Genomic DNA, 12,954 nt, shown 5'->3' with positions numbered 1-12,954 from the left:
CTGTCTTTCTCCCCACACAAGCACAGAAGAAAGGCCAAGGGGAGTCTCAGGAAGAAGGTGGGCCATCTACAAGCCAGAAAGAAGGCTCTCACCAAGCATTGAATTGGCTGGCACCTTGGTCTCAGGCTTCCTTGCTTCTAGAACTGTCAGAAAATAAATATGGATTGTTTGAGCCACCTGGTCTACGGTACTTTGTCATGGTAGCCCTAGCACATGAAGACACTCAAGTATCTGTTTCCAAACACTATCTCCATCTACCCTCAAATTTAAGAGTAATAATTTCCTTGCTTGCCTTGTTTAGTTTTGCCTATTTTAAAACTTGGTATAAATGGAATTATACGTTTATGTATTTTTTGTGACTTGCCTTTTACCCTCAATGTCACCTTGGCAAGATCTATCTGTTTGAGCATAGATTTGCAGTTCTTTTGTTCTCATGCTGTATGGTATTTTCTAGTACAGATATATCACTATATACCCTACCATTTTATGTGATAGGTATCTGGTAAAAACATCCTTAGGCATGTAGCCTGTTGTACATTAGAATATGTAGGTCTATGGTATATACCTCAGACTGGAATTTTTGAGTCATTTGGTATGCATATCTTCAACTTTTTTAGTAATATCAGTTTTCCAGAATGGTTACATTAAATTATATCCCCATCCCAGCATTGCACCAGAGTTCCAGTTGTTCCACACCCACATGTGCTGTTATTTAGTTTTGTCAAACAATGGGTATATTATATTAATTTATCATGGTTTTTTTAATTTTATTTTTTATTTATTTTTAATTTTTATTTATTTATTTTAAAAAGATTTTATTTATTTATTTGACAGAGAGAGATCACAAGTAGGCAGAGAGGCAGGCAGAGAGAGAGGAGGAAGCAGGCTCCCCGCTGAGCAGAAAGTCCGATGCGGGGCTCAATCCCAGGACCCCAAGATCATGACCTGAGCCAAAGGCAGTGGCTTAACCCACTGAGCCACCCAGGCGCCCCAATTTATCATGGTTTTAATATGCATTGCCCTGACCTATGAATAAGGTTGAGCACCTTTCTATATTTATTGGACAGTTAGATTTCTCCTTTTTGTAAAATGGTTTTCACTGCTCTTTCCCATTTAGGAAAATTAGATCTCTTGCCTTTTTCTCACTGATTTGTAGGAAATCTCCATATAATTTGGAAACCAGTCCCTTATCAGTTATGTATGTTGCAAATACCTCCTTCTACTCTGTGGTTTGTCTTTTCACTCTTAATAATGGTGTTTTTTGAGGATCAGAAGTTCTTAATTTTAGTGTAATCGAATGTATCACATATTCTTTTATGGTTCATGCATTTTGTGTAATGCTTAAGGAACCCTTCCTTTATTCAAGATCTTAAAATTTTTCTCCTCCTTTCTGTTCTAAAAGCTTTGTGCGTTTATCTTTCACACTTAGGTGTTTGACCTCAAGTAAATTTTGAAAAGGGTGTGAGGAAGGGGATTGAAATTTCCTTTTTTTCTGTATGAAAATCCAGTTGTCCCAAATCTTTCTTGCTGCTCTGACATGACACCTGTGTCATAAATCAAGTCTCTGCATGTGAATATCATTCTAAAGCCAAACTCCCATCTGCCATATGATACTGCCTTTTCCTGCGACAGGAAATGTCACAGACATAATAATGTCAACCAGACCAGAATCTCAACTCACAGTCTCCACCTCCAAAAACGCTTCCTAGCTGGGTGATGTTGGCAAGTTATTTTATCTCTGAGCCCATGCCTTTCCTTTGTGGTCATTGTAAGGAAAAGACACAATTTGTGATACCTCACCACTTTTATCTTTCCTCTTATTTCAAATGGAAGCGCTTGTTTTGGTTGAAGGCTTGGGGCCTGGGTTCTGTAGTGTTAATTTTCTATTGGCTATTTAACAAATTGCCATAATCTTAGTGACCCACGTATTACGTTCCAGTTCTAGAGGTCAGAAGTCTGGGTGGGCTCAACTGGGTTCTCTGCTTAGGGTCTCAAAAGGCTGAAATCCATGGGTTAAACCTGGTGGAGCTTTTTTTTTTTTTTTTAAGGATTTATTTATTTATTTTTCAGAGAGAGAGAGAGAGGAGCCAGAGCGAGCACAGGCAGACAGAGTAGCAGGCAGAGGCAGAGGGAGAAGCAGGCTCCCCGCCAAGCAAGGAGCCCAATGTGGGACTCGATCCCAGGACCCTGGGATCATGACCCGAGCTGAAGGCAGCTGCCTAACCAGCTGAGCCACCCAGGTGTCCCCCTGGTAGAGCTCTTAATTGGAACTTCAGGGTAACAGTGCTTTCAAGTTTATGCAAGTTGCTGGCAGAACACAGTTGCTTACAGTTGGAGGACTGAGGCTCCTGCTTTCTTGCAGGCTGTCAGCCAAGGGTTTCTCTTAGTTCCTCAAGGCCATTCTTGGATTCTCTTATGCCTGGCCTCCTCCTATTGATATATTTGGACTACTTCTTCAAGTTAGGAACAGAACGTCAAGTACTTCTCATGCGGGCGCTTGGGTGGCTCAGTTGGTTAAGCAACTGCCTTCAGATCAGCTCATGATCCTGGAGTCCCGGGATTGAGTCCCACACTGGGCTTCCAACTCCACAGGGAGTCTGCTTCTCCCTCTGACATTCTCCCCTCTCATGCTCTTTCTCATTCTCTCTCAAATAAATAAAATCTTTGAAAAAGAATCTTTCTCATGCTTTGAATCTGACTTCTGGAGCAAATCCTCTGCCTTTAAAAAGAGTTCATATGAGGAGAAAAAGCCTACTTCAATAATCTCTCCATTTTAAGGACAGCTGATTGGTGATTACACCAGCAAATCCCTTTCGCCATGTAATGACATAATCTCTCCAGTAACCCTAGGGGGCAAGGTCATGGGGACCATGTTAGACTTCTGCTTACCATAGTCTTACTAGATATGTTACTTTGCCTGCAGATTTCACAATGATCTATTTGTAAGAATTCTTTGATATATGTTAGAAAACCCAAAATAGAGTCCCGGGATCGAGTCCCACATCGGGCTCCCAGCTCCATGGGGAGTCTGCTTCTCCCTCTGACCTTCTCCTCGCTCATTCTCTCTCTCTCAAATAAATAAAATTAAAAAAATCTTAAAAAAAAAAATTAAAAAAAAAAAAAAAAGAAAACCCAAAATACTTCATCAGCTCATTCCAAGTTCCCGAATCAGCTAACAACATTGACTATGACTTGCCCTCATGGAATCTTGGCCCTCTTCCCTGCACAGACATATCTGTTTTTTCATGCAAACTCTTAGTGATTTGGATGCTATTTTTATCTGATTTCTCCATACTTTATTGTCCACCCTTCTGTCCTTTATGGAGGTAACATTAATCAACAAATATGTTGAATATATCACAGTCACTTACCCAAATCCAAGATCACATGTGGCAAGGTGTTAGGCCCATAGTAGGTATTTCTTAGAATTTTGTTGAATGAATGAAGATGAATGGAATTCAAAACGGATTTGTCCTTAAGTAGCCTACTATCTATTTTAGAAATAAGCCATATGTACACACAAGATAAATAAGAGTTTACCTAACTAGTATCTATGTATGTATTTTATTCCTAATAGTTTTTTTTTAAAAAAAAGATTTTATTTATTTATTTGACACAGAGAGAGTGAGAGAGAGATGGAACACAAGCAGGGGGAGCAGGAGAGGGAGAAGCAGCCTTTCTATGGAGCAGGGAGCCTGATGCAGGGCTCAATCCCAGGACCCTGGAATCATGACCTGAGCTAAAGGCAGGTGCTTAATGACTGAGACACCCAGGTACCCCTATTCCTCACTAGTTTTTAAAATGTGGTCCAGTAGATCATTTCGTGTGTGTGTGTGTGTGTGTGTGTTTGTGTGTGTGTGTGTGTGTGTAAGGAAGGCTTTGTGGAAGAAGCAGAGCTAAATTCGGCCTTGAGAAATATGCGTTACTTGGATGTTTGGGAGGATGTCCCACAGGCAGGGTAGGGAGAACTGCGTGAGCAACGGTGCATTTTGGGAAGGAAGCAGCCATTCTGGCTGGGAATCAAGATCTGAGTGGCAGGTTGTAGCCTCACAGAAGTTTTGAATGTCAGATAAAATACAGAAATGTTTGAATCAATTATCTCAAGGAGCCACAGTTTTATCAAAGTGAAGTACTTTTACTTCTCTGGAATAAAGGTGATTAATGCATCATTTTCTTAGTTCACTAGGATAGATTTCCTAAGAAATTTTTCCTCATTTTAAGAACTTACTCTCATAAATACCACCTTGGGTCCTTAGGAGAAAAAGTACTGTTTGCAAGGTAACAAACACACACATTTCAAGTCAAAACAAAACAAGAGTCCTTTATTCCATATTCAGCTAACCAACAACAATCTCAAATAATGTTGATTTTTAGTTTGTCGCCATTGGACTTGCTGGAGTTCTTTCTCATCATACGTAGAATGTGGTAAGCAAGGCTATCTCAGGACGGCATCAAGTACACTTGTGGGAACAGTGGGCAAAACATACACACCACGCTGTCAGTGGAGAAACAGTCCTAAGCAAAAGCTTAGCAAAGGCAAAAAGATCTAATACATGATAGCCTCACTAGGAGTTTTATAAGAGGACCCAGCCATGTGAAAGGCAGGTGGGAATTAAGACATATACATAGGCTGCAATCTTCTGACCAGGGCCCTGAGTGTGAATTCCACTCTGGAAATGGACTGCAGTTTCCAGGGAGATTTTCTGTGTGTCTCTGTCCTTCAGGTTCTGCCTGTAAGATACAGCCTGGCCATGGCCACTGTCATGGCAGTAAAGAAAACTTCTCCCCCAAATACTCTATTCTACTAGTCTGAGGGAGCTCAATGCTTATGGGATTGCCAAGTCTTGAGTTAAGAATCAATGGGAGGAAGCCATAATGCAACATATCTAACTGTGTTAAATGTTTAATGGCCGCCTGCCAGCTTCCAAACTTGCCAGGAGGCATATGACATTTCTGAGGAAGGGAAAATGCAAACTGAGCCCTGAGGTCAATGCTTCAACATCAAACTGTCATAGTCTCAACTCACTGTTCCTCTAGGGCACTTGGAATAAAGAATCTGACCTTGAAGGGAGGTCTCTTCTTAGTTCCCCAACAGGTCAGCAAGTGGGCAGTAGGTCTTTGGTGAAGCAACGTACCCAGAACAGTTGGGGGACTCCCCAAGAGGTGCTCTGGCATAAATCAGACTTGGAGAGGCATAGGACCTAGGTATTTGACTTTAGGTGCATTTCCCGAAGGTGGATATTTCGCTTGCATTGTCTGGTGCTGCCCAGGCTGGTTCTGGGCAGCCCTCAGGCTCTGGAAGCTGCTTCACAAAGCTCACTCAGAATCCACTGTGTGGTCGAAGGCATGCTGGGAGTGCCTCTGCTTCCTGGACAAAGCATACAGGTACACCAGAAATGCCAGACACAGTAAGGCCACTGCTGTGAAGAAGGCAAGGATGCCCATAAAGGCAGGCGGGTCCATGGGCAGGCGGATCAGGGGGCTTTCGGCTGGGATCTGGTTGGTCAGGCTGAGCATGTAGCCCAGAGACCAGGCTATGCTGCTGTTCCCCACCTGTGTGGTAGAAAGATGGCTTAGTTCTCAGGGTAGGGCCCCAGGCAGGAATAACACACATACACCACTGTCATCCTCATGAAACACCCACCAGAAACTGTGGCCCAAGGTCAAAGACTTGTCCAAGTTCAACCCTGCAGAGATTGGGCTAGATTCCAGGTCACTGAGGCCCTACACTCAGCACTGTGGAAAAACCGCTGAAGTCCTCACAGCCTCGTCAACCTCACAACAGCCAAGTGGGATGATGGCACAGTTAATAACAGTGGGAGTTTTTCTACTGTCCAGTACAAAAGTGTCTGTGGCTAAAGAAAGAGGGTAACAAGCAGTTTACCGAACCCAGGACCAGTTTCTAAGCACAGGAGTCAGTCTAAATAAGAAACAGACTTTGTCAATTTCTTATGTAAATTCCATCAGTTTTTGCTTCCTTGTTTTGAGGCTGTTTTATTAGATACAAAAAAGTTTCAAATTTATAATCTTCAGAAGTAACTCTCTATCATTATGTTGTACTCCTCTGTATCTTGCATGATCCTTATTTTAAAGACTATTTGGTCAATATTAAATAGCTATAGTGAGGGCACCTGGGTGGCTCAGTGGGTTAAGCCGCTGCCTTCGGCTCGGGTCGTGATCTCAGGGTCCTGGGATCGAGGCCCGCATCGGGCTCTCTGCTCGGCAGGGAGCCTGCTTCCTCCTCTCTCTCTGCCTGCCTCTCTGCCTGCTTGTGATCTCGCTCTGTCAAATAAATAAATAAAATCTTTTAAAAAAAAATAAATAGCTATAGTGAAATTTTTAAATATTAGCTATACTGTTTCTTTTGGGTAGTATATCACCAGTAGCTAATTTTTAAATTTTATTTATATATATATGTATATATGTATATATGTATATACATATATATATGAAGTTTTTAAAAAGATTTTATTTATGGGGCGCCTGGGTGGCTCAGTGGGTTAAAGCCTCTGCCTTCGGTTCAAGTCATGATCCTAGGATCCTGGGGATCAGGCCCCACATCAGCTCTCTGCTCCGCAGGGAGCCTGCTTTCCTTCCTCTCTCTCTGCCTGCCTCTCTGCCTACTTGTGATCTGTCTGTCAAATTAATAAAAAATAATTAAATAAAAATCTTAAAAGAAAAAAGATTTTATTTATTTATTTGACAGACAGCGAGAGAACACAAGCAGGGAAGTGGGAGAGGGAGAAGCAGGGTCCCGGCTGAGCAGGGAACCCTATGTGGGGCTCAGTCCCAGGACCCTGAGATCATGACCTGAGCCGAAGGCAGACACTTAACTGACCGAGCCACCCAGGTGTTCCTAATTTTTTTTTTTTTTAATTTTCAAACTTTCCATGTCCTTACCCTTAACACATAAGGGTTTCTCTTACAAACAACATATACTTGATTTTTAAAAATCCAATCTGACAATATCTGTCTTATAACTGGTAGGTTTAGTCCAATTATGATTATTGTGATTATGGATATATTTGGACTACTTCTTTCTTATATCTTAGTTTAAAACTTTTAATTGATGCTCCTTTCCTTTTTCTTTATTTTTTCTTTTCTTGCCTTAAAAATGTTATATAAATAAAGTCTGCCTTTCCAAGAGGAGCATTTTAGGCCCCTCTTATGACCCTGCTCCCTTCACACTGGATATCAGATATACTCGAATTTTGGGTTGTTATGGATGGAATCTTTTACTTTTCTTTAGTCTAAGTTTTCTTTTTCCTTTTTAAAAATACACATTTTAAGCCACCACATCATTTATTCTTCCTGCCTATATTTTTATAACATTTCCAGGATTTATTCCTCTTCTTATTTGATTTTTTTTCCTCCAAAAATATTTTTGGCAACCCTATGTAGCAAATCTTCTAAGTCTTTTTATGCCTTCATGTTTGAATACCAATTTGGCTGTATATAAACTTCTTTATGAATAAAGGAAAAGGATTTGAAAGCTGGAATTCTGTATCCATCCAAACTGGTATCCAAGGGAACATCACTTTCTGTTCGCATAATGTACTTTCCTGCTAATTAGATTCATTAAGAAGCAAAGCTTAGAAAGTACATGCCACCAAGAGTCCTTGTATGTCTCCAGACAGCCTTAGCTTTTTGTAGATGACTCAATTTTATTTATGTAAAAGTAGACAGTCACAGGCCTAATGCTGGCTATTGATTGGTTTAATCTAATTATTGCTAAAGCTAATATCAAACAGACGGACTCCAGGCTTTATATCAGCTATTCCTGAGATGAGAAAATTCTCCCTGAAACTGGGGAACTTAGGTTGGGTTCATATCAGCAAGGCTGAGTCTTTCCTGAAAACGAAGCCTGGCAGGTGACTGGCCAAAGAGCCACCTGGTGACACCTGGGGATTCTAGCTTCAGGCCATCCTGGACACTTGACCAGGTCCAGTGACCTCAGACACATTCCTTACTTCATGCTGTTGTAAATCCCTCATACTCTCTGCTACCCTGACATCTGTGTAAAATGGAGAGCAGTTAGTTACCAGCCTCTTAAAGAATCACTGCCCTATTTAAAGTTTCTTTTCCTGATGATAAGTCTGATCCTTAAAATATTTATTCATACACTCAACAAACATTCAGTAAACACCTTCTAGGTTCTCACTCCTGTGCTGAAGGTAATGAGACAGGTCCTGTGCTCGAGGAGCTCAGGGTCTGTGAGTTCTTGGCCTCTGATCCCTCCCCCCATGTGGAAGGGTCCCCCAGGGACACCTCCTCTGGATTCTCCACCATCCCTTCTGGAAAGCTCACAAGGGATCCCAGTCTCTCCAGCTTCCCCCCAGCAAACTGAAATCACCAATACCCTCCGAACGTCTACATTTCTTCTGCACCTATACACAAACCTTTAGAGAGGAAGAGGAGAAAACAACCTGAGCCTTGACTTACTTCTTTTTTAAAATGTATTTGGGGCCAGGTCTCCTCGGTGAATCTGTATCCATTCACAAGCAAGTGGTAGATATAGTGGGCTGAGAAGCAGTAGGAGCGGGCATACACCTCATCAAACCTGGGGAGCAGCAGCGGGAGCTGAGGAGGAGGTTCCAAACAGATGAGGCAGGCATATTTGGCAACACGTGTTTCAGAACACATTTTAAAGAATCTCATCCTGTAGAATTTCATAATACCATCACCATAAAACAATCCAATTGTATCGCATCATAATGAAAATACCCTTCTGCAGTATGGGGTACACCACCTGCTGTCGTAACCATTGCGCCTGTGGTCAGAACATTCATCCACAATGCGGGTACAAGGCAGGTTCCCTTATTACCCCATTTTGTGGATGTTGTGGAAGCACAACAGCATAAAGCCCAAACTTGGAACACACACACACCCACACACAAATGAAATACACTTGGCTCCGCTCACTGTGTTGGCTCCGCTCACTGTGTTGTACGGGGGATGTTGCCCCTTTCCCTTTAAATACTGACCTGACTCCAACTCTCTGAGCAGAAATCCCAGGTGCTTGAGTTGAAGGCGTTCAGGGAAAAGCTCCCCGAAAGATTGAAAGCACTTGCTGTGTAGTAGAATCCTGCAAAAGCCTGGAAGGGGGTTGCGGAGAAGGAAGTCAGTTCTCAGAACGGGATACATTATGGAGCTTTTGGGGTGGGGAATAAGAAAGTGGGCAAACAGGGCAACAGAAGAGAATCAGAAAGGGGGAAGCTAAATATTCAATGGGGGAGAAAGGGAAACTTTTGGTGGTTTTTGCTCTTACCACAAATGCCCCTTTAACTTTTGGCTGATAAACCCCATCAAAGGAACAGTCTTCTTGGTCATGGCAAGCTTTGAAGTCAAACAGGAAAGCCACCTTTTCCCTACACAGTGATGGGTCCCCAGTTCCTTCAAAAGTGATGACGTCATCAGAGTCGTAATTTCCAGGTCTCAGGTCTGCTGTGCACAGGCTGTCAAATATGTAGCCCCCAGTGAGGGTAGTGACATAATTCCGAGGGTAACAGGGGTTGATGATACTGGTTTTGGTGGGAGAATTCTGTGGGTACAAGAGGGAGGTGTCAGAAACCACTCTTCTGTGGAGGGCCAAAGTGTTTCCCTCTTGCAAATCCTTACAATAGCTACCCTCCCATGCCAATAGAGACATGGATGGAAAACATGCCATTTTATGTCAGTGTGCACTTGAAGGCAGCTCCAGTGGGGGTGGGTGAACCTGCACTGAGCATGATGCCAGGTCCTCATTCACATTATCTGACCCACCCCTTAAGACAGTCCTGGGAAGCAGGTTTTATGAAATCCATTTGGATGGGAAAACAAGACATGCTTAGATTAATTGATCATTTTAAGAAGATTTTATTTATTTATTTGAGAGGGAGAGAATGGGGGGGAGGGTCAGAGGTGAAGCAGACTCCCCACTCAGTGGGGAACCTGATGTGGGATTTGATCTTAACTCCAGGATCATGAACTGAGCTGAAGGCAGTTGCTCAACCAACTGAGCCACTCAGGTGTCCCCTAGATTAATTGATCATTTTTAATAGAGTATCACCTATCCACCTAAGAAAATAATCCAAAAGGTTACCAATAGGTGTATTATGAAAATTAAGGTTCCCTCCCAACTACTTCTAGCCACCAGATCCCTTCCCTAGAAGTAACCATGATTGCCAAATTTTGTGATTTCCTGCCAGAGATACTTCTTGTATGCATATGCAAATATCTTTTCTTCTCCCTCTTCCTTTTTCTAAAAACAATAAATGGTACTACTCTATCCACAGTTATGCCCCTTGTTTTTCTTACTTAAAAATATACCTTTCTGTCTCAGTCGGTTAAGCCACTGCTTTTAGCTCAGGTTATGATCCCAGGCTCCTGGGATCGAGTTCCACATCGGGATCCTTGCTCAGCAAGGAGCCTGATTCTCTCTCTGCCTCTGCCTACCACTTTGCTTGCTTGTGCTTGCACTCTCTCTGACTAAATAAATAAAATCTTAAAATATATATATATATATATATATATATATATATATACCTTTCTCATCTTTCCTGTTGTACATATAAAAGCCTCTTCTTTTAAGAGGCTGCATAGCATTCCACTGTACCAATAAACTACAGAGGAGATTCCTTAGATAAGAAATATGCATATGAATATTTAGATGGTTTCCAATCATTCTGCCATTATAAACAAGGCTGCAACAAGTATTTTTGTTACATATAAATCTTTGATCGATTTGTAATTTATTTGGTGTAAAAATTATAGTAGGGAATCTGACTTTATTTCTTTCAAATGACTATCCAATATTTTATGCACTGATGAAAAATCTTCTTATCTTATGCTAAATCCCAAAGCATGTTTGGTTCTATTTATGGACTCCCTTTTCCAGGGAACTGGATTTGAACTCTGTCCAATTTCAAAGCCACTAAGCATCTCCTGCTGTAAAGTCTTGACTTGGACAATACTTATTCTAAGTCTTTCAATTTATTGATGTAGGAAATTGAGATACACAATGAAGTAATGAATCATTTAACAAAGGCCAGTGACAGGACTCCACACATAAGCCTACGGAAGTCCAACACTGATCCAATGTAACTCTAATGACTATCCTCTAGAATGTCTTAATGTGACTGACTCTGTGGAGGCAGAAAAGAGGCTTCTTTCTGCCTCAGTGGTATGAAAAAATCCATGATTTTCAAAAATTGCTGTGTCTACTGTAACATGTCACACCAGGGTCACCCTATGGCTGAAATATTGATTTAAGGGGGGGTAGAAATCAGTCAACTGGTATTTAATTTCCCCCTCCAAATCTGACGTACTTGTTAAATAGTTAATATAAAATAAATTGCTTCTGGCTTGGACTGGAGAAGAAGCAAGATAATACCAATTACTTCTGGCTTGGAACATAAAAGCAGCTCAGTAAAGATCATTTCTTTTTTTTTTTTTAAGATTTTATTTATGTATTTGAGAGAAAGAGAGCGAGCGTGCATAAGGGCAAGCGTGAAGAGGGGGAAGAGCCGAGAGAGAAGCAGACTCCCTGCTGAGTGTGGAACCAGATGTGGGGCTCTGATTCCAGGACCCTGGGATCATGGCCTGAGCCGAAGGCAGATGCCTAACTGACTAAGCCACCCAGGTGACCCTAAAGATCATTTCTGTACTCTTTCTGGAGTTTGAATGATTGTGATGTCGTTCTTTAAATATAATTTGCCAGTGGTCCAAGTTGCTCAGGCCCTCAACATTCAACAAATCTCCCGTGAACTTAGTGTGTGCATGGCACTGGTACTAAAGGGTTAACCATTAGAACTGAGGGCAAAAAAGTCCACTGGAAAACTGAAGCATAACTTGGTCTTAGAATAAATCCCATCAAAAGTGGAAAAATAGTGATAGGAACTATACTCAATAGTGATGGAAGTGGAAAAATAGTGATAGGAACTATACTCAATAGTGATGGAAACTATTAAAAGAACACACCAGGAAACTAATTTAAAAGGAAGGTACAGGACCAGTAATGAAAACTATGTTTTATTGGAAGATACAAACCAAGGATAAATAAATGGAAGGATATTTTATAATTCTATATGGGGATTCATAATATCATCGATTAGCTAATTTTTTACCATATTCATTTTCAGTCAATGCAACTACCATCATAATTTCAATGAAAAAAAACTTCCTGTTACTGCTTAAAATGATTTTGAAGTTCAGAATTAATGTCTGAGACTAGAAAAACAAACCACTGCAACTAGAATAATTGGCTCAAGAATGGAGAAATGGATGAACTGAACGGGAAATCTAGAAACAGATCTTCCTTATCCAAGGACTTATTAGTGGGATGTCTCAGAACCCCTGAAATTATCAGGTTGCAAAAAGTCATTACAACTTTGTTGGTGGGAGTCTGTTTTTGTTTTTTTTTAAGATTTTATTTATTTATTTGACAGAAAGAGAGGTCACAAGTAGGCAGAGAGGCAGGCAGGGGGTGGGAGGTGCCGAGCAGAGAGCCTGATGCAGGCCTCAGTCCCAGGACCCTGAGACCATGACCCACCCAGACGCCCAAGGTGGTTTTTTAATTCTGTTGGAAGATTGCCTATTTGTCCAATTATATAAAAAATACACCTATCCTTCAATTTTATCCCACGGAAGCAAAATCATCAGTTCATAAGGTTATATGCACAAGAAGCTTTACTGGCCTATTATTGCTGCAGCGAAACAGGACATAGCCCGGTGTCCATGGTTGACAAACCGTGAAATACTAAAGGGTAAAGAAAATAAGTTAGCTATCAATCTAGAAAGTCAAAAGCATGACGTTATCAATCTGTGAACAGTGAAGACATTTAGTGAATTGGGTTGGAATGAGATTCTTTCATTTTTGCTTTAATACTTTTTTGCATAGTTTGACATTTTTACAATAAAAATGTGCTTTCTTTTATAACAAAAGGACTAATACAATTTTTCTTTTTAAATAATAGT

General features: G+C 41.1%; 1 protein-coding gene across 2 annotated transcripts in view; it reads right to left on the bottom strand.

Moving 5' to 3' along the window:
- Positions 1 to 4,294: 4,294 nt before the first annotated feature.
- ENTPD3 (ectonucleoside triphosphate diphosphohydrolase 3) overlaps positions 4,295 to 12,954 on the bottom strand; it is a 33,482-nt gene continuing 24,822 nt past the window's right edge. For both annotated transcript variants that reach the window (XM_044252424.1, XM_044252423.1), the window contains 4 exons: positions 9,269 to 9,541; positions 8,985 to 9,095; positions 8,443 to 8,580; positions 4,295 to 5,553 (listed from right to left, as the gene is read on the bottom strand). In XM_044252424.1, coding sequence (XP_044108359.1) covers positions 5,317 to 5,553; positions 8,443 to 8,580; positions 8,985 to 9,095; positions 9,269 to 9,541 — 759 coding nt within the window. In that variant the 3' untranslated portion in view covers positions 4,295 to 5,316. The remainder of the gene's footprint in view (positions 5,554 to 8,442; positions 8,581 to 8,984; positions 9,096 to 9,268; positions 9,542 to 12,954) is intronic.

This window comes from Neovison vison, chromosome 6 (assembly GCF_020171115.1).
Source record: "Neovison vison isolate M4711 chromosome 6, ASM_NN_V1, whole genome shotgun sequence".
Taxonomy (NCBI): Eukaryota; Metazoa; Chordata; class Mammalia; order Carnivora; family Mustelidae; genus Neogale; species Neogale vison.
The sequence above is the reverse complement of the archived record's forward strand: the minus strand, read 5'-3'. Positions and strand labels throughout refer to the sequence as shown.